The sequence below is a fragment of the Musca domestica genome, unplaced genomic scaffold, assembly GCF_030504385.1.
Source record: "Musca domestica strain aabys unplaced genomic scaffold, Musca_domestica.polishedcontigs.V.1.1 18, whole genome shotgun sequence".
NCBI classification, from domain to species: domain Eukaryota; kingdom Metazoa; phylum Arthropoda; class Insecta; order Diptera; family Muscidae; genus Musca; species Musca domestica.
Genome location: NW_026712238.1, coordinates 13,699,404 through 13,724,864, shown reverse-complemented (window position 1 = coordinate 13,724,864; position 25,461 = coordinate 13,699,404). Strand labels below are relative to the sequence as shown.

At 32.4% G+C, this 25,461-nt stretch overlaps 6 protein-coding genes across 10 annotated transcripts in view; 4 read left to right on the top strand and 2 right to left on the bottom strand.

Moving 5' to 3' along the window:
* The window catches only part of LOC101890985 (O-acyltransferase like protein), a 69,701-nt gene extending 61,783 nt beyond the window's left edge, over positions 1-7,918 (top strand). For both annotated transcript variants that reach the window (XM_059120956.1, XM_005177487.4), the window contains exons 8-12: positions 457-617; positions 6,229-6,591; positions 6,663-6,979; positions 7,047-7,195; positions 7,262-7,918. In XM_059120956.1, coding sequence (XP_058976939.1) covers positions 457-617; positions 6,229-6,591; positions 6,663-6,979; positions 7,047-7,195; positions 7,262-7,483 — 1,212 coding nt within the window. In that variant the 3' untranslated portion in view covers positions 7,484-7,918. The remainder of the gene's footprint in view (positions 1-456; positions 618-6,228; positions 6,592-6,662; positions 6,980-7,046; positions 7,196-7,261) is intronic.
* Positions 7,919-14,466: 6,548 nt separating this feature from the next.
* On the bottom strand, positions 14,467-15,724 carry LOC101890811 (large ribosomal subunit protein eL37A). The gene is made up of 3 exons (XM_005177486.4): positions 15,605-15,724; positions 15,129-15,264; positions 14,467-14,797 (listed from the first exon to the last, which is right to left on the bottom strand). The coding sequence occupies exons 1-3, from the start codon at positions 15,605-15,607 to the stop codon at positions 14,655-14,657; spliced, it is 282 nt and encodes a 93-aa protein (XP_005177543.1). The 5' UTR covers positions 15,608-15,724; the 3' UTR covers positions 14,467-14,654.
* Positions 15,725-17,277: 1,553 nt separating this feature from the next.
* On the top strand, positions 17,278-18,155 carry LOC101890638 (gametocyte-specific factor 1 homolog). Its single transcript, XM_005177485.4, has 2 exons — positions 17,278-17,560; positions 17,614-18,155. Exons 1-2 carry the CDS (start codon positions 17,372-17,374, stop codon positions 17,953-17,955), a joined length of 531 nt encoding a protein of 176 aa, XP_005177542.1. The 5' UTR covers positions 17,278-17,371; the 3' UTR covers positions 17,956-18,155.
* A 1,862-nt stretch (positions 18,156-20,017) lies between these two features.
* LOC131801869 (protein snwA-like) lies at positions 20,018-21,326 on the top strand. The gene is made up of 2 exons (XM_059120955.1): positions 20,018-20,278; positions 20,341-21,326. Exons 1-2 carry the CDS (start codon positions 20,105-20,107, stop codon positions 21,163-21,165), a joined length of 999 nt encoding a protein of 332 aa, XP_058976938.1. The 5' UTR covers positions 20,018-20,104; the 3' UTR covers positions 21,166-21,326.
* A 1-nt stretch (position 21,327) lies between these two features.
* Positions 21,328-22,892, bottom strand: LOC101891859 (uncharacterized). Its single transcript, XM_005177491.4, has 4 exons — positions 22,643-22,892; positions 22,482-22,584; positions 21,775-22,230; positions 21,328-21,707 (listed from the first exon to the last, which is right to left on the bottom strand). Exons 1-4 carry the CDS (start codon positions 22,780-22,782, stop codon positions 21,345-21,347), a joined length of 1,062 nt encoding a protein of 353 aa, XP_005177548.1. The 5' UTR covers positions 22,783-22,892; the 3' UTR covers positions 21,328-21,344.
* Positions 22,893-23,077: 185 nt separating this feature from the next.
* LOC101891690 (N-glycosylase/DNA lyase) overlaps positions 23,078-25,461 on the top strand; it is a 30,179-nt gene continuing 27,795 nt past the window's right edge. For all 4 annotated transcript variants that reach the window (XM_059120954.1, XM_020034645.2, XM_005177490.4 and 1 more), the window contains exons 1-5: positions 23,078-23,464; positions 23,524-23,853; positions 24,733-24,850; positions 24,906-25,271; positions 25,338-25,442. In XM_059120954.1, the coding sequence (XP_058976937.1) occupies positions 23,307-23,464; positions 23,524-23,853; positions 24,733-24,850; positions 24,906-25,271; positions 25,338-25,427 (1,062 nt within the window). In that variant the 5' untranslated portion in view covers positions 23,078-23,306 and the 3' untranslated portion in view covers positions 25,428-25,442. The remainder of the gene's footprint in view (positions 23,465-23,523; positions 23,854-24,732; positions 24,851-24,905; positions 25,272-25,337; positions 25,443-25,461) is intronic.

The window sequence follows — 25,461 nt, the reverse complement described above, 5'->3', positions numbered from 1 at the left end:
ATTTTATATTAGATTCATTTCATTTTCATTTTTTTCAAATTATTTTCAAAAATAAATATATATAAAAAATTATCCTGGCTTCGATTTTTCGAATTACAAATAAAAATTAGAAGTAGAAATGAAAAAAATTAAATTAAAAATGAAGAAACCGAATAACAATAAAATATCTTCAATTTCAAATGGAATTTCACCGATCGCAACTAAAATACTCAAATAACACTTGATTTTTTTTTTTTTTTTTTGAGTTGCAAATGAAATTCTCAAATAACTATTGAAAAGTTTCGAATTTTAAATGAAATTCTTAAATTTCAAATTAAGTGTTGCGAACTACAAATAATATTCTCGCATTACATCTGAAAAAGTCGTATAAGATGATCTTTTGAATAGTTTTCATTAAAAAAATGTATATATATATTTTATTTTTTATTAAAAATAAATTAATTTTTTTATCTGCAGGCTTTGGGACAACCCTGGACTGTTGTTGGCCGTGCAGCTTCTTTGTATACGGATCCCTTCCTTCTATTCAGTGGCATGTTGACGGCTTATTCATTTTTTGGACGTTTGAATAAGGGTCAAACCATCAAGCTGAAAAATGAATACATCAATCGTTTTATTCGGTAAGTGTTTTAATGAAATCGAACTCTTTGGAGGACTTTGTTCTAGAAGAAAACTGATTGTATGATACAAATCAAATTTAAAATAGATACACGTAGATAGGCAATACACACGGAGGACAGTAGTCATTGAAAACATATTCATTAAAAATTCAGATTTATAACTCTGATAGTCCTTGAAAAAATATTCTTCACGTTTATAACTCGAAACATTCATAAACATTTTTTTAAAGAATCCTAGAAAAAATATTCTTAAAAAATTCAACACTTTTGTCTTGAAACATTCCTCAGGAATGTTTGAAAAAATGTTCTAAAAACCAGGTTCATAGCTCAAATAGTTAAAAAAATCATAAAAATTCAGTTTTATAGCTTTAATAGTGAAAATCATGAAAAATATTTTTAAAGAATCCTAGAAAATATTCTTAAAAATTCCACATTTTTTGTATTGAAACATTCCTCAGGCATGTTTGAAAAATTGTTCTAAAAACCAGGTTTATAGCTCAAAAAGTTTTAAAAAATCTTTAAAATTCAGTTTTATAGCTTTGATAGTTTTTAAAAAATATTTTTAAAATATGCAGATTTATAACTCTGATAGTCCTTGCAAAAAATAGTCTTAAGAATTCATGAAAACATTCTTAACAAATCCTTAAAAATATATCCGAACCAAATCCATGTTCATAGATCTGATAATACTTGAAAAATATCCCTAAAACGTTAATTCCACGTTCCATTCCACGTTAATACTTCTGAAAGTTAATGGAAAAAATTCTTACAGAATCCCTAAAAAATACTATTAACAAGAACAAGGCTGTAGCTCTGATAGTCCGTTGAAAAAATATTTTTTAAACAAATTAACGTTAAGAGCTCTGGGAGTTCATGAAAAATAAGAAAATATTCTTAAAAATCCTCGTTTATAGTTGTGAAAGTTCATGTAAAAACGTGTTTAATGAATCCTGAAAAATAGGGACAACCCTGAACAACTATTCTTAAAAAAAAAACAGGATTATGGATCTGATAGTTCTTGAAAAATTTTCTTCAATCAAGAATCCTTAATAAAATATTCTTTAAAATCCACATCTATATCCTTGAAAGTTCATTAAAATAATGACAATAAAAAAGATAATTTAATCCTTGAAAAAAAGTTAAAAAATCTATATTTATAGCTCTAATAGTCCTTAAAAATATTGCGAAAAATTAAAGTTGATAGCTCTCAAAGATCATAAAAAATATTCTTAACGTATCTTTAAAAATATTCTTAACAAATCCAGGTTTATAGCTCTACCAGTCCTTGAAAAATTATTCTTAAAAATGAAGGTTTATGGCTTTAAAGTTAAAAAATCAAGGTTTAAAGTCCTCTAATAGTTCAGGATTTTTTTTTAATAAATACTTGAGAAAATTTCTTAAAAATTCCATGCTCTAATATATCCAACAAATATTTTTAAAAACCACTTTTATATCTCTGAAAAAAGTCAAATCTATAGGTACGATAATCCTTGAAAAATAAACCACGTTCATAGCTTACAATCAATCAAATTTAGGAAGCAATTGCAAAGACTGGAAATATTTACAGTAGATATATACCTAGAAATCCAAAAATATTGAAATTCAAAGCTATAACTATATGGAGAAATGTCAAAACATGAACCTACTCCCAACATTTTCAGCTGGAAGAGTTTGATAATTCTGAAAATCCGGATGTACAATTCGATGGGGGTTAAAGTAGAACTTTAGTCTATTATTTTATCTAATATTTTTCCATTTCGAGAACTAAACATGTTAAAATCGGGTTGTGATCCGGGCCGAACTTCAGTTATATCGGGGCTATACCAAAACTTAGATCTGTTTAGACAATTTTCTGTCATTTGTTTTAGTATCCTTTACGAACTCCAAATACCAAATTTGAAACAATTGGTTTCCATATTATGGCTAAAATGGTCAAAATACAGAATATCGGGAGGTATCTTTCCACGGACCTATAGGAAAACTTGAACCTATCTGGTAAATTTTCTGCCAGAGAAAATAGAGACCATTTGGAAGCAAAATACCGAATTTCAAACAATTCCAATAGAAAATGTGGCGAATGTCATCAAAATACCAAATATCGTTGGGTACCATTATATAAGGTATAGAGAAAAACGTAGACCTGTTATAAACTTAAAATATACAATTTGAAAGTATTCTGTTAAAAAATATGACTACATTTATTATTAAAATTATAAGTACACCGAAAATCCTGAGGAACCATTATATGGAAGCCGTACGAATTCGTGGACCTATATAGGCCAATTTTTGTCTGGTAGGCTAAGAACTTCTAATACCAAATTTCAAATAATTCTTTTTTAAAATGTGGGTACAATCATAAAAATGTCGACTGTCAGGACTGGGGCTATATAAAAACGTGGACCCTTTTTCAATCCCATGAAAATTTCAGACATAAACATGGACCTATATGGCTCATTTAACTGCATGCAAAATATAAACTAGCAAATCAATTACAATTTACGACATAGTGTGTACGGTATAAATTTAATACACTTAAACTGTTTCCCCAGCATATTTAATTTTTAGTATACACATAAACCTCCAATCATCATTTTTAGGCTATGAAAAAAACAAAAACAGATTCATTTTTATAGAAAAGTTAATAAAAAAAGTTATTTTGAAAATAGTCCTTAATTTGTCCATTTGGTCTGCTAATCAAACAAACGTAAATTATATTAAAGGCATAGTTTATGAAGAATGTCTGTGGGCAAGCTAAAAGTGATTCTCAATAAAATATCTTTATAATGTATACAATTATAAAATGATAGATAGCTCTATGAGAATGAGTATCAATATTCCACACAGTGTTTTTAAATGTTAATGGCCGCTAGCAACTTTATCACACTATACAACTTAATCACAAATACAAAATCATTGTTGCCCCCGCGGCGTTTTACTTAAATATCACGTTCCTAAAGTATCACGTTTATTCCCACTTTTATTTTATTGGGTGTTACACAAAAAATTGTAAAAAAAAAATATTTTTGTCAAATATAAAAATTACTATACATATTTCTCATACAGCATCAGAAAAAAATATTGAAATACATATTTATGAATTTTTGCTCAAAATAATTGTAATGTGAAAAAAGAACTATTCGAAAAATATTTACGATTTTTTTAATTTCTATCAATTGTAATCAATACTATGAAATAAGGAGAAATTACAATCACATAATGATGGCTAAATTGAATCCAAAAATTTAATTTTTGATTAAATGCTATGCTATAATCCTAAAACTGGCTATAATTGACTTCATTCATTACTAGGTATGAATACGTTTCAATTCATTAACCACCTTCTGTAAATACATGAAGTAGTCATTCATATTGCCAATTAATCATTTTCAATATTTTTTACTAACTGTGAATCACGACTGTATGCGAGAATTATAATATTCGTCCAGTAACTGTATCAGAAAAACAAATCAATTATTTTAAAAGTTGTCAGAAAATTAAGTGTAAAAGAAACAACTACAAGTGTATCAGAAAAAGTCGGTCAAGGTCTTTTTAAAAACCACACTCACTTGGAGTACAATTTATGTTAAAACAATTTTAGAATTTATTTTTTAAACAATTATAGAATTGATTTAGTTTGATAACTACATTCAAATGTAATTAACTTTATAATTATTATTTAAAAATTAAATTGTCAATTCAAATTTTCAATGGTTAATGGGCATTTTAAAATATCAAATTTATGTCATGATTAAAACTTTGAATATTCAACTTTAATGTGTAACTTTGTTATAAGAAAAAAAAACGAAGAAATGTGCAAAGAAAAAAAATGAGGTAATACCAACATTTCTTATTAGCCTTACATTCCGGATTTTCTGCGACTCGCTTAATAATTAGATTACCCTGTGCGCGAACATGAAAAGTTTGAGAAAAGTGCTATGTTTTAATACATTAATAGGACAATTGTTTTTAATTTTTTGCTCAGATATAGCTGATTAACATTAGGCATTTATAATTGCCGCAATTGTCAATTTATAGGTTAGTGAGGGGGAAGAGCATGTACGGCCTTGCTTTATTACAATCCCTTTTACTAACAACTGACTATTTTTACAAGAAAAATTTGCCTAATCTAACACAGGAGATACTTTACAATATCTTTTTGAATGATAGTAGTTTTAACAATTCATAATTTATTTGAAATTGCATAATCTCCTGATTTACACAAGGTAACTTAACTAAAATTGTACAAATACAAATGTTAAAACAAATGTTTAGGAAAAATTACATTTTTAAATTGTCGTTAATTAACACTTAATAATTTAATTTTGCCTTAACATTTGTTTAAATATTAGTATTTTTACAAATTACAGGTAAGTAGCCCAGTGTACATCAGGAGATACAATTTCCATTGTCTTTGTCAACTTCAGACTGCTGTCATTTATAAGCCACTCGTCCGACAGCTATTAAAATTATTCCAGCGACAGCTCACTATATTGTTTACATGCGTACAAAAGCATTTTGGTGAGAATTTTCCAGAAAAAAGGCATTCGTGATGGAATTCAAGCGTGATAGTGTGATTTATTTATATAGAGCATTCCAGCATTTACATGTGAATAAATCTTTTCTGTCTCGTATCATCGCTCGTTACCGTGATACTGGTAGCGTAGCCCAACGTCAAGAAAGTGAACGGAAGAAAACAGGAACATCAGCAGAAATTGTTCGAAAAGTAAAGAAGCGACTTGATCGAAACCCGCGTCGCAGTGGCCGAAAAATGGCTCGTAAGCTGAACATATCGCAATATTCCATTTGGCAACTATTGAAAAATGAGCTCGGGGTAAAGCCATTGAATTTCCAAAAAGTGCAAGGACTTACACCGCAACAGAAAGAAAATAGATTCAAAAGAGCTAAAGAGTTGCTTCGTTTGACCGAATGAGGTGAACTGCCGAATTTGGTTTTCTCCGATGAGAAAACATTCGTTGTTCAGCAGTTTGTAAACAAACAAAATGATCGTGTTTACTTGCCAAAGAGGCCAGCTGAAAATGTGCACCTTCGGTTGGCCACCAGAACTCAAGCGCCGACCGGGGTGATGGTGTGGACCGCCATAACAGCGGATTTCTCGTATTAATCGAACGTGGTATCTGAATAAATGCCGAATATTATAGCGAAAATATTCTGGAGGTTGCATTTAAGCCTTGGGCACGCAAACATTTTGGCCGCAGACATTGGACATTCCAACAGGACTCGGTACCATCGCACTCAGCACACTCCACCCAAGAATTGTTACAAAATGAGGTTACTCGCTTCATCGATCGTCGATCACCTCTAACAAGCGCTTCACCGTGAATGGGCGAAAATACCGCAGAGCATTATTCGGGCAGCGTGTAACAATTTCATTGGCCGTTTGAAGGCCTAAAATTTGATGCTATTTCCGATATTTTTTGCTTTCATTCAATAAAATTTAAAAAAAATGTAAAAATGATGGCGTTTGACTTTGTTCCAGTTTTTTAGATCACCTTGTATAATAATATTATATTATTTTCTAATTAAACATTTATCTCCAAATCCCTTGCTAATTATTCCAATTAATTTTCAATATTTTATTACTATTTTGCAGCATTGTTCCTCCACTGGGTGCTCTTATCCTCTTCTGTACGTTCATTTTGCCAATGTTGGGCTCAGGACCTCAATGGAATTTGGTTGTTGGACATCATGCTGATATTTGCAAAAAGAACTGGTGGCGTAATCTGTTGTTCATTCACAACTACTTTGGCTTTAGCAATATGTGTTTGACACACACCCATCACTTGGGCATTGATACACAACTGTTTGCCGTTGCTCCTTTCATGATTTTCGCCATGTGGAAGTGGCCACGTAAGGGTGCCATGGCCTTGGTAGCCTTGGCCTTGATTGCCACTTTTGGACGTTATTATGTTACCGTGTTCTATGAGCTATCCAATTACATTTATTTTGGTACCAAGTAAGTATAAAATACCTACTTATTCAATTTCGTTTTCTTATCCATTTCTTTCTTTGTGTCCTCTTTTCCAGCATCAAACGTTTATTCCGCACAGCCGATCGTATGTACTCCTTCCCTCCGCTACGTTCCACCGTTTATATCATGGGTATTTTCTTGGGCTTTGCCTTGCGTAAATGTCGTGGCATTAAGTTGTCGAAAACTCAATTATATTGGGGTTGGTTTGTGGCCATTGCTTCACTCTTGATATCGCTTTTGGGCCCAGCCCCCATGGGTTCCATGAGTTATCAATACAACAGCACACACTCAGCAATCTATGCAGCATTTGTTCCCATTACATGGTGTATATTCTTCGTCTGGGTTGTCTTTGTCTCACACAATGGCTATACAAGTAAGAAGACTTTTCATTATTTCAATTCTGTTTCATAAACTTATTCAATAACTTACCATCATTTTAGATTTCATCACCGACTTATGTTCATGGAAGGGTTTCCAAGTGTCCACCAAGCTGTCATATGCCATTTATTTGACCCAATTTCCTGCATATTTCTTCAATGTAGGACGTCGTCGTCATGTCCATCACTACTATAATTTCGTTTCAATAATGGTAAGCAGCCACTCATATTTTCCATTTCAAACATGGTCCTTAAATTTGCATATTCTTTTCTTACAGCTTGATACCAATGAATATTTGTGCATATTTATTGCCTCGGTTGTGTTGACAGTGCTGTTCGATGCACCTTTCCAAAATATTAGAAAACTGCTCACAAAACGCACCCCAACCGCTGTAGCCTCTGGTCCTGCCGACACCACTAACACCAAATCAGTTACCGCCAACGGTAGCATTTCCAAAGACACCATCACAACACCAAGCAAACATCTGCATTCCGAATAGTTTTCCACACACTCACTCCCCCATGTACCTAACAATATACATCTGCGAATGTCGCGTGTATTGTTGTTGGTGTATCCAAATGTATAATTTTGTGTATTTATGTAGTTTAGTGTTGTTTTAGTTGTAGTCCTATTTAATTCGATTTATTTTTACGATTCTAATTGTACACATTTGTTCATATTCCTCTTCATCTCTTAAGCATTTTACATGGTAGTCCTAAATTAATTACACATTAATCGACGCTATTCCTGTACATACACTAAGCACGAAGCAAGCAAACCAGCATCATGCATTTGCATCCATATCTAGTATTATTTTTTATTTTATTTTTATGATTAATCATGCGAAACTAATGAGTTTGTTAGTCATTTGTTTTAAATTAGGCCATACATTTGTACAGTAAAATTTAAATAATAATAATAAAAGAAAGAATTAAAAAAACTTGTGTGTTTTTAATTTAATTTTTTAGGAAATCTTGTGAGTTGTATGTTTTTCATAAATGACAATACGAAATACATGTAATTCACGTAATAAGAAATTATGGCGTATTCCGTCTTCAGAATAAAAATAAAGGATTAGTAAAAAAGCGTTAACTGTTTGTAGACTGTTTTCATTTAGTATATGAATTACGATATCTCACAATGTTGTACCTTTGTGCGGGTAACTACAGTCCAGGGAAAAGATTTTGGCATTCGATATCGAGAAAAATTTCGGACATACTCATTTTAGATTGATGAAAGGAAAAGTTTGGTAGAAACAATTGGTGTTCAAACCTAACATTCAATATTTAATCACTCCTATCGAAATTTTCAATTGAATCAAGATATCATTGACATATTAAAATTTATTTCCATCGAAATTTTATCGACATCGATGAGAAAATTTGCCCCAGCCTTGAACTGGATCCAATCAGGACATCTACTCCAACCTCATAGGTCCTATCTATGATTGTAAAAAATAGTACTCTATGAAAAATTTAAATCCAATCAACCTCCCATTTGAGGGTTGAAGACGGACGGATTTTGGGGTTTATAATTCATGAATTTCATTTTGATACCCCACAATAAATGGTTATATTAATTTTATCATGCCCTATGTAACACCTCGAAATACAAATTTCCAATTGGATTACAATTTTAAAACGGTCGAGATTAAACTGTGTGAGATTCATTTTTATTCCCACACAAAAATATAATAAAAAGGTAAGGCAGAGCTACCAGCTGATTACAATTTTTTCTGAGTGTGCCCGACTTCTGCCAATTTTGTGTATGCACTATTGTTTTGAAAAAATCAAACAAAATATTTTCAAAATCAATGATTGGAAGAGATTTAAATTGCGGGGCGCGCATTAATGGTATTAACCAGATTTGCCACGGAATTGACAAATTGAACACTTAGGATCATATATTTGAGAGAACATTCAGACATTTCATTCATCTTTCGCGATATTTGACTCAATTTAAAAATGAACAAAAAATATCAAATAAATGAAAACAACTTATTGGATATAATTTTGAAAAATTCTGACTGGAAGCGGGCATAGCTTCAGGGCTGTATTTCTGTTGTTTTACGAAGCTGTTCTACCTCCTTATTGTACCATGTAATAACCTAAAAGCCTACAAAATAACCTAAGGCCTACATAAGGTCTACCAGTAAGCCCATTTGACTACCAAATTTGCAGTAAAAAAAATAATTGTGATTTGACATTCAATGAAAGTTCAATTACAATAATGCAAAGACTATTAACTTTGTTGGCAAATTGTTTTCAAAATTTGCCTACTTGACGGACCTCCGAAATTTGGTAAAAAAATGAAACTTTAAGAATTATTAATATTCTACATTTGTAGATTCGGTTTATGTTTTGGTATAGATTGGCATAACCCTAATTCAAGTATTTGAAGGCTTCACTCAAGTATTTGAAGGCTTCACTTCAATGAATTTCGTCGAAATGTTGAAAAATCTGTAACACGTCCTCCTCCTCACTCTTTCTTCACAAATTACAAGTCTTAGTTGGCCACCATTTTCCATAATTTTGATATAAATATTAGCACGGACCAAGTTTAGACTACATGAGGCAAATGATTTTTATATGAGATATATTTGAAATTTTTTCGAAATTTTTTAAATTTTGGAAAAGTACTAAAAAAGGGGGACCGATGTATTACATTCCAAAATATGGGAATGTGCTATGTTTGAAGAATATCGAACATTGATTTTAGATATTACCTTTGAAGAGGTAGCTACTAGAAGACTAATAGGACTGGACCATTTTCAATGCCAATAATCCTAGCCGCAATGAAAATTATTATGCCAACTTTCAGAGCTATACGTCACATAATATGGGCTGTAATTTGATTTCGGACAAACAAGCAGACGGCCATCGTTTAGTCCACCTAGAATTTAACGCTGATCACGAAAATATGATCTTCCTAGGGCGTCCGCTTTATGTAGGCTTTACAAACGGACTGACCAATTTAATATACCCTTCTTTCCATGGAGGAGAGTATACAAATGACGAGATGCCAAATCTGAAAAATATTGGTGACTCCCATACCTCAATTTGAGAGTTGTATTTTTAGCAAATATTTGAACTCGATATAAGTTTGGTAAATATATTACTATGTGCCATGGACGATATTCCCTTTGAGAGTTATCGTGCCCACAGACAGGCGGGCATGGCTAGATCGAATCCAAATATGTTTAAACTTAATTCGCCAAAGAGATCATATAAATATTATATCAGATACGTCAGCCGTATAAAAAAACAAAAGCTACACCAAAGAAGTACCCAGGACTGAGCTCTGTGTCAATAAATTAAGAGAGAATACGGAAAATCTGTCGAATCTCTGAACGTGTTCCTTGAAACATAATTTATGTAGAATATACAAAAATTGTCAAAAAGTATCTATTTTGGATTCACAGTAATCTGAGAGTTTTATTTATAATTTTATGGGAAGGATCTTTGGCATGGTATATTATGTCAATGCATTTCCACTTTAGAACGTTTTTCATCAATGGTACCTGTTACGCAAAAGTACATGGCTAGACAAACTAGGGGACAGGTGGGTTATGGGCATGAATTAGTTGTCAAATAAGGATACTATATAAGTTTTAAAATGAAATAATTATCAGATAATGACTCACCATTTTTGCTGGTTATTGCTCGTTTTCCTTCATAATTGGAATGCATCTTGGAGTTCATCGTAGTTATTAATATTCATCAAACTCAAATTTAAAAAGTATGTCTATAATATGGCATATGGCATGAAGATTGCACTAAATGTCTTATAGATCGGATTGAGAACGTTCATAGAGACTTTAATTTGGTTATAACATATTCAGATAATATAAGCACTTCGCATCTTTCGTATAAATTTCACTACCGAAAATTAAAAGAATATTTTTGGTTTATCTCGTAGGAAGTAAAATACAATCCATCCTTTGCAGTCCTTCTAATTAAACACGTACATTAACGACGGAATCAAAACCGGAAGTTTGGCATATTTCTTTTATTACTCCGAACACAAAACGCGACATTTTTATCGTTTCACTATTAGTTTATTTAATAAGCAATTGTGATTAAAAACGAAATCTAGTAAAATGTTTTTTTGATTTCAGTAAATAAATACACTCGATAAACACTTGAGGAAATTTTGTACGTTTTCACTTTATCTCCAAGGAACTCAAACCTTTACAACCCTTCCTTTATGTGAATTCTAATTTGACTTTTGCATTAAAAAAAGCGGGAAATATCAACTGATTTGCAATTGCAGCCTCCACTTTTCAATTGAAAACAAAAAGTTGGGCGAAGCACTAATATCACTCTTGGATAACAATAAGCATAACTTAGGTTGGCTCTTTGTCTATTCAAAAGGGATGCGTCTTTGATTTTCCTAAATGTCAAATATAGTTCACCACACTTATTAATAGCTTGAATCTTGCACTGAAGTTGTCATAGTTTGGATAGAGATCATTTACAGATCCTTAGTTAAGAGTTTCTGATAATAAACGATGTAATCTGCATATACAACTAACGAAACGGAGTTGGTTTTTATCACTTAGGAAATTATTTTCAATCAAACATTTACAATAAAAGCGCGGGAAAGCGAATGTTTGGCATTTTTCTTTTAGCACTCCGAACACGAAATAAACACGACTTCCTTTAACAACTTCTTATTTTTTTATTATTAAATTATTACTTTATTGACAATTGTGATTAAAAACTCTAGAAACTAACAATTTTTCTTTTTGATTTCAATAAAAAATACAAAATACCATGCACTCAAAAATTACATAGGGAGAGGTGCAAACATTTTCACCTTATTTTCATGGAAGTAAAACCTTTACTGCCCTTCCTTTTACCCATTCTTATTAGGCTATAACATTAAAAACGCGGGAAAAATGAATGGATGCGCAACAATGACATTCACATTCCAATAGAAAGCAAAATACTCGGCAAATTTATATTCTCACACGCGGATAACACACAACACAAACATTACCGACCTTTAAACACACAGCGACTTTATTTTTATTAATTTAACTTATTTAATTCACAAAAATATTGAAACGAAAGGAGTTGTGTCCTCCCAAAATTTACGGTTACAAGTGACTTTTGATTTTTATACAGCGCTGCATAATTGTGGACGAACGACGAGAGCTTTAATGAAGAGTTGTATTTGCTTGCCATTCATTTTTGTGATTACTCGACAAGTACTCTATGTGAGTGTAGTAGGTTACGTTTAGGGAATACGTTAGGCACTTGTTATTTCCCTTTTGGAGTGTTTGCAATCTAATTATTTAGTTAAAATTGTGTTTTTTTTCTCAAAAATGTGTGTATATCATAAAACTCAACAAAATTAAATTGATGGTGTTCAATATGAAATTATTATACCGATTTGTTTTCATTGCCATGAAAAATGTATTACCTTTTTTTTACATTTTTCAAAGGTACACTTTTCGACACTTCTATGGTCCATAAACAAATTACACAGTAAACCCATCTCACTACAAAGTTTGGCTGTCAAAAACGTTACTGCTATTCAATTAAAAAAAAGAAAAAATTTGAAAACATGTACTTTTTTTTTTGATTGCCGAGAAGTAAAGCAATTAATGTTGAGTTTTTTTAACGTTTGCTGTCGAAAATTTACGAAATATTCCTTTCGCTGTGAGAGAAAATTGTTGACATTCAAATTTTAAGTTTTGAATGAAAAATTATTCGTTTGTAAAAATTGTTGAAAAATGCATGTCATAGTAACATCCGATTGGTGTCGTACAGGAAAACTTATAAAAATTAACTTATTTTCGGAAAAACATTTAAACATTTTTTGACATATCAATATTCCCAAGCTCTGATGCATCTACGAGTATTTCTCTACCATGTGCACACTTTTGTATTAATAAACTGCGTTGAATTTTATACCCTTCAATCAGTTAGTCGCATCAGCAGCTGTGTGATGGAACAATTAGCTGTCAAACCAATTGAAAATTTTGAATGAAAATATATTCAAATTTGTTAAAATTTTTGGAAAACAACAACAACCTATGATTGGCGTTGTATAAGAAAACATGTAAAATTCTACTTATTCCTGAAAAAAAGAAAAACAAAAATATTGACATATCAATGTTCCCAAGCGATGATGCATCTTCCTGTATTCTTCTACCATGCACCCAACACGAGAAAAACTTAAATTCTAGCGACATTGGTTAGCTGTAAAATGTTTAGAAAAACACACATTGAAGCTAGAGTCTTATAAGTTCAAATTTGTTCACTTGAAAACTTTCTTACAGTATTTAAAAAAAAAGAAAAATAGCTTTCGAGTTCCTAATTCCGTTTTATTCTGTGAAAAAGAATTTAGTTTTCAACAGACATAACAAGTGCTCTGTACCAGAACCTGCAAGGATCTACATATTTAGTAAAAACTTCAACATTTTTGCTGTTCTTGAACAAACCAAAGGCTACCATAAGAAAACAATGTATTCAGGCGATTCCTATGCCCTACCCATGTTACAATGAAGACAAGGTTGGCTAACTTTGAAAAAAAATACAAGTAGCCTAATTTCAGAATTACTATCAAAACAATCAAAACCCCAAACAACTTGTTGCCTTGATTTTAAATAACTGGATGAAAGGTCAAAATGTCTTTTCAAAATCATGTTCTATATATCTCTAAAGGCACATTTCGCTACAAAATGCTGAAGCATTGTAGATGCTTGCGTTGTAATAAGCATTTTGAAAACACCCGAATTTGAATATTTTTGCTCTGTTCCAGTACCGGCAGAAATCTACTTTTTTGCAATTTTCTTCGATATCATAAGGGAAAACCGACAGTTCTGGAACAGGCCATTTCTGGACAATTTTTTATTATTGAAAAGAATACACACACATCAAAAATAATGTTGACTTGTTAAGGCAAGAAAATAAAAAAATATATATAAAGTCATATGGTATCATACCCTACCTTGATTTTATTATACCACGGGTTAACCCAGGCAATGTTGCAATTTAAAGTTCATATGTGTTTTGGCTATAGATTTGCTGTGGTCTATTGATGTACGCCCTTATTGGAGCTTTTTGCCGAAATCCGCTCTTTGAGCGTTTATTTAACGTATGTCCCATAAAATCCAAATCTAATGGACTATTAATTTTGGTTTACTATAAACTATTTATTATATAGGTAGCGATGTAAATTAAAATCTTATAAAATTCAAATTCCACCATTGAAAACAATAATTTAGGTTTGTCGTTTAAACATGAACTATTAAACGTCGGAGATTCACAATTCTTGCGTCTTAAACTCATCCCTCAGAATGGCAAGATTCGACAAAAAGAAAACATGCAGTGTTTCGTTCATAGTTCACTAATAACTAAAACAAATTATTTGTATGTCGGCTACATAATTCCTTTTGTGTTTTGATATGAACTCTTCTTATGGTCTCCAATCTTACATATCCACTTTGATCCAATTGTAAAACACATTCACTTGTTGTCACAACAGTTGTTTTTTTATTCTTTTCTCAAACATATTCACATTATCTTTACAGTTGCTTTATCCAGTAAACAAACTGGAAACATACAAAATATTTTAATAAAAAAAGACGAAGGTGACTTTTTTGTTGAAATTAGACGTCAATCCACACAACATCGACCAACTATTTAGATACATGGTATCTATTTAGCTTGGGTGGCCTTCTTGGGTTTGGCTTGGGTACCTTCACGGAAGCCGTTGCGGAAACGTCTACGGACAACCTTCAAGTGACGCATGCGGCCGGTACCAGTGGTCTTCCTCCTCTTGGCCTTGATGGACCAGTTGTCTGTAAAAAGCAAAATCACAAAATTATTCCAAAAATTCTTGAAAAACATATTAAATTGGTAAATATATCCAAACATACAAATGATTATTAGATGAACGTATCCATTAATACATTAATGTTGTAATGTTTGTTTTGATCTGCCTGTGTGCTTGGGACCAAAAGCTATGGTAAAAACTAAGATCTTCAAAACACAGGCAATGGAAAAGCAAATTTCGAAATTTTTTTACTTTAGTAACCACAAATAATTTACATATTGAATCGAACATAAATTTAGCTTCATATTGTGCTATTCCATTATTTCTGACAAGATTTTGCAGGTTAAAATACTTACAGGAACGCAACTTAGCAGCGGGATAACCGCATTGAGCGCAAGTTGACTTTTGGATGTGGTAGGAGGAGCGACCGCAACGACGGCACAAAGTGTGCGTCTTATTATGGCGTTTACCAAAGCTGGATGTACCTTTCGTCTGTAAAATTCGTAAGAAAAAAACACAAAATTAATAATATATTCCAAATTATAGTTTTTCTCGAATCGAAGCACTTTTTAAATCCTGCTGCAGTTCAAAACCATCACTAGATATTGTAAACACAGAAACATTAAAATTGTTTCATTCCACCACAACTCAATGCTCACTTTCGGACATTATTTACACAGATAAATTCTGTCATTTATCACAAAACATCCCATACATTTTACAATTTCGTTCATATTTTACATTTTTCTTGCATTTTCACATAATTTCCATTGGTGATGGCTTAGAATTTTCAAGATTTAAAAAATTTTCACAATATATAAATAATTCCTACCATCTTGGATCGAAAGACCGCAGAAGAAAGAGCGACACAAAGAAAAGGTCGAAATACGGCCAACTTCACATGACAGATGGGGTTGTCAAAAATCAATTGCAACTAACTTCAGGGCACAATAACATAGGTAATGAAAAAATTGGCAACGCGAATGGACTAAATATGAAGTAAAATAAAATTAATTGAATAAAAAATTAAAATAGGTTAACATATTTTTTATAGTTTAATATTTTAACATAGATAACGATTTACGGAAGGTTTATTTTATTTTAAGTAATGTCAACTTAGCGTTCCAATATGACAAAATATAAAAACAATTATTTTCTGATTTTTTAACTCTTGTCGCATTTTTTTCCGTGTCCTTTGTAAAATGTTTTTCTTTATTAAAGACAAAAATCGTTAACTTTCGAAAGTAAACTTTCCATTTTAAAGTGAAATTAAATGGTCTTTTCCAGAATTGCAAGAATGTGAAACTTTTTACTGCGATAACCAATTTTCCTTTATGATATCGGAGAAAATTGCAAAACTAGGAGATTCTTGCAAGTTCTGGAACAGAGCAAAAGTTATTGTTGGATTATTTATTTTATTTCTCTGTTTTAATAAAAACAAATGCAGAACTACAAGAATATGAGTTTTTACTACGGTAACGATATTATATTATTTTTTTATTTTAATAATAGAAAATTGTTCAAAAAATATGTTTTTGAAAAAAAAAAATGTTGACCTTCCATTCATTTTTCACGATTTTCAATTTATTATTCAAAATCAACGCAACAAGTTTGGTTTTTTGATTGTTCTGATACTAATTTTGACATTACAAGCCAAACAAATAGACCTCTATGCTTGCAATTTTTCAAAATTTAGTTTACCTTGTCTTCATTGTACCACGCGATAACCGATGTTCCCTTAATGAAATCGAAAAAATTGCAAAAATAGACAATTTTTAGACATATTTAATATTCTCCATTCCCGTACTTTCTGAGCAAAGCAGCTCTCTCAGAGCGAAAATGTTACTAGTTTCACATTTAAATGACCTGTTGCAGAACCTGCAAGAATATACTAATTGTGTATTTTTTTCGTTATCATAGAGGAAAAATCGGTTATCGTAGTAAACACTTTTACACTCTTGCAATTTTGGAACATAGCAAAAATGTACGGGAATACAACAATAGGCCCTATATCTAGGAAATTGTGACATAAAAACTTTTGTAAAAAATGTCACCTGTAAAATTGTATAAGCGAAAAATTGTTCATAGATCTATTATCTATCACATGCTGTGTTTTAGAGCTACAAGAATGTAAAAGTTTTTACTATGATGCCCGATTTTTCCTTTATGATATCGAAAAAAATGCAAAACTAGAAGATTCTTGCAGGTTCTGGAAAAGACCAACCGTGGTGCAACTCTGTGAAGGAGTCTTATAGTCTCAAATAGACATTTAAATACGCAACATAATAATTTCAAATTATTGTTTTGTTTTAATTCAAAACAATACACAAAATGTGTATATATGAAAGAATAAGGGCACCATAAGAACAAAATTGTATTTATGGGGTAGCTTTGTTATACCTTTTGTTATTGTGCCATGAGAGCAACAATTCTGTGTTTCTTTAAACTTGCTGTGTGTCCAAGCCCCAAAAAAAGTTCATAGAGCTAAATTATTCGTAATTGGCAACACTACTTCTAATTTCTCTTGCTGCTTGCTGTATTTCTGCTCGGAGCTCGATTTCTGGAATTTGAGGATTTCAAAAAAGGACTCCCACTTACAATGAGTGTTCCTGAAAGTGCTGTTGGTTCCGAAACAGAGCTACTCCAGTGTCCGTATGAAATTTCCCATATGATTATGCGCAAACGTTTTCAAGTTCATTTGGTGCGCTGTCGCAAAAATCATCCCAAGGCCGAGGTAGTTACATGCCCCTTTAATGTTACTCATCGCGTGAACAAAGTAGAATTGGAGGTAAATTAAAACACATATATATTACACAGGGAATAAGATAATTTTCTTTTCAGTGGCATTTATCAAATTGTTTTGATCGTAAATCGTTTGAAAACTTCCGCAACCGTCCTGCACCTGTGGTCGGCCTGAGCTCTTCAATTGATCGCACTTTCTGTGAAAGTGATTCAACTCATCGTAGTTTGTGCACAAGCATTGCTAGTGATGTTACCATAGTAGGTGGCGAGTTCGTAGAATCATCCGAATCGTGGGACGATGATCCGCACGTTCCCAGCTATAATCCAACGGATTATATTAATAAAGCTGATGTTTTACGCTTGCCAGTTGGTATGACACCATCTGAAAGAAATGCATTTCGTTTGGCTGAACGAAAACGTCTACAGTCTTTAGCCAAGTAAGCTATAGTATATAATAGTTACTTATCCATACATTCAATCATTTTGTTTTTAATGAAGATGATGAATTTGTTTCGTTTTTTTATAATTTTAACTGTATATAATAAATGAATTGCATAATTTTAATTTAATCGCTTTTGTTTCGAGGATGTAATAAAACAATGAAACCTGGGTAAATCTCGTAGCCTAGAGTTTACTTTCAATATTCCTGTGTTTAAATTAGGAAAAAATGGGGCATGTTATAGCAATTCGTTGTGTAAAACCGAACTTTAGAAATCTTGAATGCTGACATCTAAGAAAAATTGCATCGGAACGCTAACAAAGTCTTATGGATGGTATAAATCTGCAATGATAGACTTAAAGGATGAGTTGAAGAAAAATGCGAAATACTGGAGAAGTTTTAGTAAAAACTGGGTTTTTTGGCAGATAAAAATTGAATTTTTTACGAACTTATAGCCCATAAACTTAGTAATATTTTGTCGGCCTATACATGTTTTTAAATCAAAAACAAATAAAACACAAAGTATATTTTTTAAATGTATCTCCTTGTGCAGTCCCATCCCTGATCGTGAAGGTTGGCAACACATTTTTTATGGAGTGGCAATTCTTAACCAAAAATCGATGTTTGCCGATATTTCAGTTAATATTGTCAAGTAAGGTACACACCATCGACCAAATTTGGACTTGCTTTAGCAGATAAATTATTAGTTGCATCCATGATACAATAAGGAGGTAGAACAGCTTCGTAAAACTGCAGAAATACAGCTCTGAGGCTATGCCCGTTTCCTGTCAAAATTATTCAAAATTATAGGCAACAAATTGTTTTCATTTATTTGATATTTTTTGTTCATTTCTAAAAAGAGTCAAATAACGCGAAAGATGAATGAAATGCCTGGATGTTCTCTCAAAAATATGATCCTAAGTGTTCAATCTTTCAATTCCTTGGTAAATCTCGTTAATATTATTAATGCACACCCCGCAATTTAAGTTTCTTCCAATCATTGATTTTGAAAATATTTTGTTGTTATTTTTCAAAACAACAAATACATACACAAATTTGGCAGAAGTCGGGCACACTTAGAAAAAAATTGTAATCAGCTGGGAACTCTACCTTACCTTTTTATTGTACCATGGTTGTATCCATGGTAGAAGAATATAGATAGTCGCATCGACACAGCTGCTGGGACAATGAACTGTCAAACCAATTTTGGAATGGAAATTTTTGAATGAAAACTTATTAAAATTTGTTAAAAAACGCATATCATACTAACTCAAATTGACGTCGTATAAAAAAACATATAAAAATCTACTTATATTAAAAAAAAATACTAAGGTAAGGATTAAGGTTATGATACATGTTAGGATTGAGGTTATGATACATGCGCAGTTTGGCATGTAATATTTTGTAACATACCATAAAGAAAGAATATAATTCATTATAATCTGACGTACTTGATCGACGTTCACCACCCAAGTAAAACAAATGTATTTATATAAGAGTTGCCCAAATGCGTCGGACGTACAAAATTTCAAAATTAAACATTTTCAACTTTGACAATTAAAACAATTCCTCTGTTCCAGAACCTGCAAGAATCTATAGGTTTGCCATTTTTCCGATATCATAAAGGGAAAACCTAAGTAAAACGAATGTATTTATATGAGAGTTGCCCAAATGCGTCGGACGTACAAAATTTCAAAATTTTAACATTTGCAACTTTACAATTGAAACAATTCCTCTGTTCCAGAACCTGCAAGAATCTATAGGTTTGCCATTTGCTTCACCAAAAGAAAACAACTGTATTTAGGGGTTATCTTTGTTCTACCTTCTGTAATTGTGCCATGGTCGTATCATTTCTATTGTTTTATTGGGAGTTTTAGGTGGAAATAAAAAAATTTCATAGAATTACAAACTTTTTCGTGATTTCCCTTAAAATAAAATGTCGTTACCTTATCAATTCTACCATGGATCATAAACAAGCTGGGAACTAAAGGAACTAGATGCGAAGCAGCTGCATCTTGTTCCGGTAGTTCCTTTCAATGAATAGTTTCATTGAACAGGCTTCTCCTACAACGACGCTATTCGGGCATAGAGTACATAAACACAAGAAACAATTTCAAAACTGACCTCGAATAAAAACAGATAAATTTCAAGATGATGTTCTTGAACGACGAGGACATGGTGGAATGTCCTTATAATAATTCACATAGAATGCTAAGGAAGCGTTTGCAGTCTCATCTCCTGAAGTGTCGCATACATTATCCAAATGTTGAACTAAGGAAATGTCCGTTTAACTTATCCCATTTGATACCTGAACCAGAATTTACGGTAGTGTATTAACCACATGGATAATAATTGATTTTACTAAAAAAATACTTATTTTGTTAAAGCATCATGCCACAAACTGTCCAGATCGCAAATTAATAACTCAGTATAAATATGATGCCCCAGAGTCTGTAGAAGAGGAAGTGCCAAAACATACACCCATCGAAAGCGAAGAAAATTGGGATGAAACTGATGTACCCGATTACGATCCAAAGAAATATGTTGAAAATGCAACAGTCATACGATGTCCCCAAGGACCAACGCCATCCGAACGTAAGGAATTTATTAAAAAGGAACGTAAACGTTTGGGTGATGTTGATAGCGATGAGGATAAAGACGACGAGAGCAGAAATTCTCAAAATGATGAGCGGTCTGAACGTTCTAGATCTCCGGATTTATTGTTTAGAAATAATTCGCCACAAACTCGGACCAATCGAGACAGTAGAATGTACAACTGTGATGATGATCCTTACTATAAGCGCAATGATGAAAGAAATCCACGACCTCAAAAATCTAGTAGAGACACACAAAGGAGCGATTACTATCATAATCAGCGACAAACTGATCGTTCACCACCATATACCTCTAGTAGAAATAATAGGTCAAATAACTATGACACAGATCGTTATTTTAGTAAAAATGGAAACTCTGCATCTTCTCGATCAAATCGAGACAGAGAAGATCGACATCGCAGAAGCAGATCTCGTTCACCAACACATTCAGCAAGGGAACGGTCGCCTGCAAGACCTTATAGAAGTGGCTCACATTTCCAATTTTCTAGAGATCGCTCTCCTTCGAGGAACTCAAAATATAATGGTTATAGCAACGAGTCTGATAGATATAAGAGTCGTTCGCCCTCGTATAATAGAAGACGGCATGACAATTTTTAAAATAATTCAGAAAGAGGATGTAGTTTTGAACTATTGGAACAATTATTTCACTTGTTGTTGTGTACAACTTTTGAAAAAAAAAAAATAGAAATTTTAGTTTTTTAAATTCTTATAGGCATGAAAATAAAATTGAATTAAATATGCTGAGAGCAAACAACGCAGTAATGTTTATTTTCATTTTATTGTTCCTGATTTTGAAAATGTGTATTAATATCTGTCGTATATGTTTGCATTTCCACTGTTGACTGCGCACCGCTATCGGGTTGCTGTATGGTTATTTGATTTTGTCCATCCAAAAGGCTCATTAGAGTATTTTGATTGACTATATTGACATTATTTGTCATACCAGATGTTCCCATAACGGTTGTGGCATTCGAAAAATCCTGCATACCTAAATTATTGCCATCTGATGTTGAAGGAATTTCAAAAATGTTCATAAAATCACCCTCCTGGAATTCTTCCTTCTGCATACTCTGACTTTCTTTCATGAGTTTATCGTATTCTTGGAAGACCCCATTGAATTCGGCAATTTCCATGCGATTCTAAAATAAAATTTAATAAATCATTAAATGTATATTGTTTTCATTGTGTTTTGTTGATCCAACATACCTTGGCGATTAAGTGATGCTTAAAATAGTTGTGGACCTGTGTCAACGAATTATTGGTCATTGAGTAGTATGCCTTTTCCAAATTTTTAACTTCAATGTCACGCTGTGTTTCCAATTTGGCATCGTTAGCATGAACTTCACGCACACTTTGTAATAAATTTCGCATAAATTCTTCGCAGGCATCTGCAAACAGTACCAGTGCCGATTCTGCTGTGTCTGTAAAGCCAGCCACACGCATTTGACCACAAACGGCTTTACGCAATGATGCCCGACATATTTCTGATGTAACTTTGGGGTAATTTTGTGGTACTCCTTTGGCAAAATTTGTGTCTTGTGGAGGAACAAACCAAATTGGTTTTGTGAATTTATCATCTGAAACAAAATCTGCTACATTCTCTGGGGGGAAGTCTACTTCTGGTATCATTTGACAGGGATTTAAAAGGTAATTCGATGAGCCCTGAAAATACATAAATTAGATATTTCCTGTATTAAAAGGACTGCTATTTCCAATAAACTGCCAAATTAGTACAAATGTTTCATGCTTGCCGGAATATCATCTGTATGCAGGTTTATGTTTGACCTACATTTGCGCCTAAATTACAACAAGCAAGCCCCAATAATACTGGACGCAGTTTACCAACTCCCATATGTACAATTGTCAGGATACGAAGACATATCCTGTATCTAACTTTAGTTCTTAATACATACCGATTTGTTGGAATATGTGTCAATCAATGACTGCAACATTTCGGTCTGTTTCATCACTTCAATGGTCTGGGTAACCAAGGGATTCTTTACTTTAACTGTTACACTGTAAATCATTAAAATTGTTAGTATTCATTAATTTTTAAACAATTTGCTTATCTTACTTTTTGTTTACTTCAACTGGTAATTGATTTTGTACTTCAGATAGCTTGACTCTTTTTGCACTGAGCGGCACAACTTTGTTCATATCATTCTGAGCAGGTTTTTCATCATCGCAAAACTCGCCCCATAAATTTCTAGGCATCTTCAAAATAAATTTACTTTACTATTTTTATTATCTAAATCGGTTAAAATCGGTTTTTAATTTTGCACTGTTTTGCTGCAATTTTTTTGTTTACAAACAAAACATTCACCATAGCTTGATAACATCCATATGAAAGAAGGGTTCTCTGCTAAACATCAATTTGCTTGCCACTTGTGTTTTTTATTATGTTGCTGTATAATATTTACAATATTTTGTTGTTGTGATTTTTTACACTATACTGCTGCAACGGTTAGTTTATAATTTATAAAAAATATACGGTAGTTAATTTGTCATATTGGTTTTTTTATTGGGACAGCAATACAATCTTGCAATACACTTTGCAAACAATATTTAAAAGATAAAAACCTGACCACAGTAGACAATTGCTACACAATGCTACACAAAAACAAATTTTCTGCATTCCATTGAAAACATAAATAAGGCACCTCCAAATGACGACTTAACATGTGGCCATATGTCATACATTTAGACATGTTTATTCATTTATCTTATTGGCGCGACAAATGCTTTCAGTTTCATTCAAGTGCGTAATTCGTCTTCAATTTGCCATCGTTCCAATCGACCATTACACAAAAAGGATGCATATTCATCAGGGACAAATTGCTGTAAATGAAAAGGAATTAAATTTGGATTTGACACTATTGGGAGGCCAGAGTTTTAGGTAAGTATTACACAGCCTACATGATATAGTCAAGATATTTGAATATCTTTTTTCTTTAGGTGGGAAAAGTTAGATGGCCCTGATTGTAAAACTACATGGAAAGGTGTTGCATATAATGCATATTGGGAACTAACACAAGGTCCCAAAAACTTGCATTACACAGTTCATGGCGATTCGAGAGGAAGCAACGATGCCAATTTCTATGACAAATTATTGAAGCGTTATTTGAGATTAGATTTTGATTTGAATGAAAATGTCAATGAGTGGCGTAAATTGCATCCGCACTTTGAAGAACTTTCAACAAAACTAAAGGCGGTACGTGTCCTGGATCAAGAGCCATTGGAGAATATACTGTCATTCATATGTAGCCAGAATAACAACATTAAGAGGTAGATATCATATAATATCATCGTCGTTAACATTAAAAAGTCTCCTGCAATCGTATCTTCAACTTGTTGAACTTGGCCAGAGACAGAAGTTTCCTTCGGTGATCTTAGTTAAAAAAAAAAAAAAAAAAAAAAAAAAAAAAAAAAAAAAAAAAAAAACTTATTCAGTTTAGATATAGTCTTTGGAATAAGAACCATTTTATCGAGAAAATCTTTTTCAAATCCATTAAATTATCAACAATGAACCGAACTAAAGGATCTAATCTTAACAATTTTATAAAAGGATCGGTTTCTGTATGACAATACGAATGTGGATGGAAAAGAAAAACAGCATTCCAAATGAGTTTTCCATGTTTTCCAATTCGCAATACTGAAAGAGGCGCATAGGTGAAACATTTGTGACTATGTTAGTCCCAAATGGGCTGAAGATATTAACTAGAGATATGGAGCCAAATTATTGTGGATTTTGTAGCAGCTCTACTGTTGCTATAGTATGGGCGAGGCCCCTGGTCAGGTAGAAATCGGATTCCGGTTAGTAGACTCAATTTTAATGGGAAGGAATTGGGCCATGTTGTGTTTGTTGATATAGACCCCTACAAAACATTTTCTTTTCTATATCTTTTATTCATTAAAGATTCCATATATCTTACATCAGTGTATGTAGTCGACAAAATTTGACATCACACATGTTGCTTTTTGTCTCTTAATAATTATACCTCCTGCATTTCGGTATTTTTAATGTAACATCCGAATTCTTGACAGTTGCAAAGTTTTGTTATACAAATGCTTTCACTTTTTTGCAGTGGTGGTGATTATAAAATTTTAGCCTGGTCGAACATTATTCCATTTTCTCTATAGTAATATATTTTTTATTTATTTCAGAATATCGACCATGATAGAGTGGCTCTGTTCGAGGTATGGCAATAAGATTGGACACTTTCATGCCAAAGATGTATACACATTTCCGTCCCTTGAGTCCTTGGTGGAGCATCAAGATGAGGTAATCCGTTTTTAATGATAAATAAATTACTGTACTCTTATCATTTCCGTTTCAGATGGAAATCCAATTGCGTCAAGCCAAATTTGGATATCGAGCTAAATTCATAGCACAATCCGTTGCAAAAATAAATGAATTCGGTGGTACAAAATGGTTTGAAAATCTACGAAAATTGTCGTACCATGAAGCTCGCACAGAATTAGTGAAATTGCCTGGTATAGGATTTAAAGTGGCCGATTGTATTTGCCTTATGTCGTTGAATCACTTGGAGTCGGTACCAATTGATACGCATATTTTCAAAATTGCCCAAAGTGTATATATGCCACAATTAAAGAATGTCAAAGCCGTTACTCCTAAGATCTACGAAGAAATTGCGGAGAACTTTCGAAATATTTATGGACCCTATGCTGGATGGACGCAGGCGGTTTGTGACATACATTTTCAAAATAAATTCTTTTTATATTTAAGGCTTTTTTAATTCAATTTCTAGGTCTTATTCTGCTCCGAATTGCAACAATTCCAAACAGAAAAGGGTGTTGAAAAATCGCCGAGCAAAACCAACAAGAAACGAAAGAAGTGATGTACAATATGATTTGTAAGTAAAATTAAAATAT

Excerpts from the sequence above, each read along its gene's own strand:
- LOC101890811 (XM_005177486.4), bottom strand. Across the intron at positions 14,798-15,128 it reads CGCTGCTAAGTTGCGTTCCT|ACAACTGGTCCATCAAGGCC; the intron begins GTAAGTATTTTA and ends TGCTTTTTACAG.
- LOC101890638 (XM_005177485.4), top strand. The coding sequence starts at position 17,372 with ATGAGTGTTCCTGAAAGTGCTGTTGGTTCCGAAACAGAGCTACTCCAG. Across the intron at positions 17,561-17,613 it reads TGAACAAAGTAGAATTGGAG|TGGCATTTATCAAATTGTTT; the intron begins GTAAATTAAAAC and ends TTTTCTTTTCAG.
- LOC131801869 (XM_059120955.1), top strand. The coding sequence starts at position 20,105 with ATGATGTTCTTGAACGACGAGGACATGGTGGAATGTCCTTATAATAAT. Across the intron at positions 20,279-20,340 it reads TACCTGAACCAGAATTTACG|CATCATGCCACAAACTGTCC; the intron begins GTAGTGTATTAA and ends ATTTTGTTAAAG.
- LOC101891859 (XM_005177491.4), bottom strand. The coding sequence starts at position 22,782 with ATGCCTAGAAATTTATGGGGCGAGTTTTGCGATGATGAAAAACCTGCT. Across the intron at positions 22,585-22,642 it reads CCAGTTGAAGTAAACAAAAA|TGTAACAGTTAAAGTAAAGA; the intron begins GTAAGATAAGCA and ends AATGATTTACAG. Across the intron at positions 22,231-22,481 it reads ACACATATTCCAACAAATCG|GGCTCATCGAATTACCTTTT; the intron begins GTATGTATTAAG and ends ATGTATTTTCAG.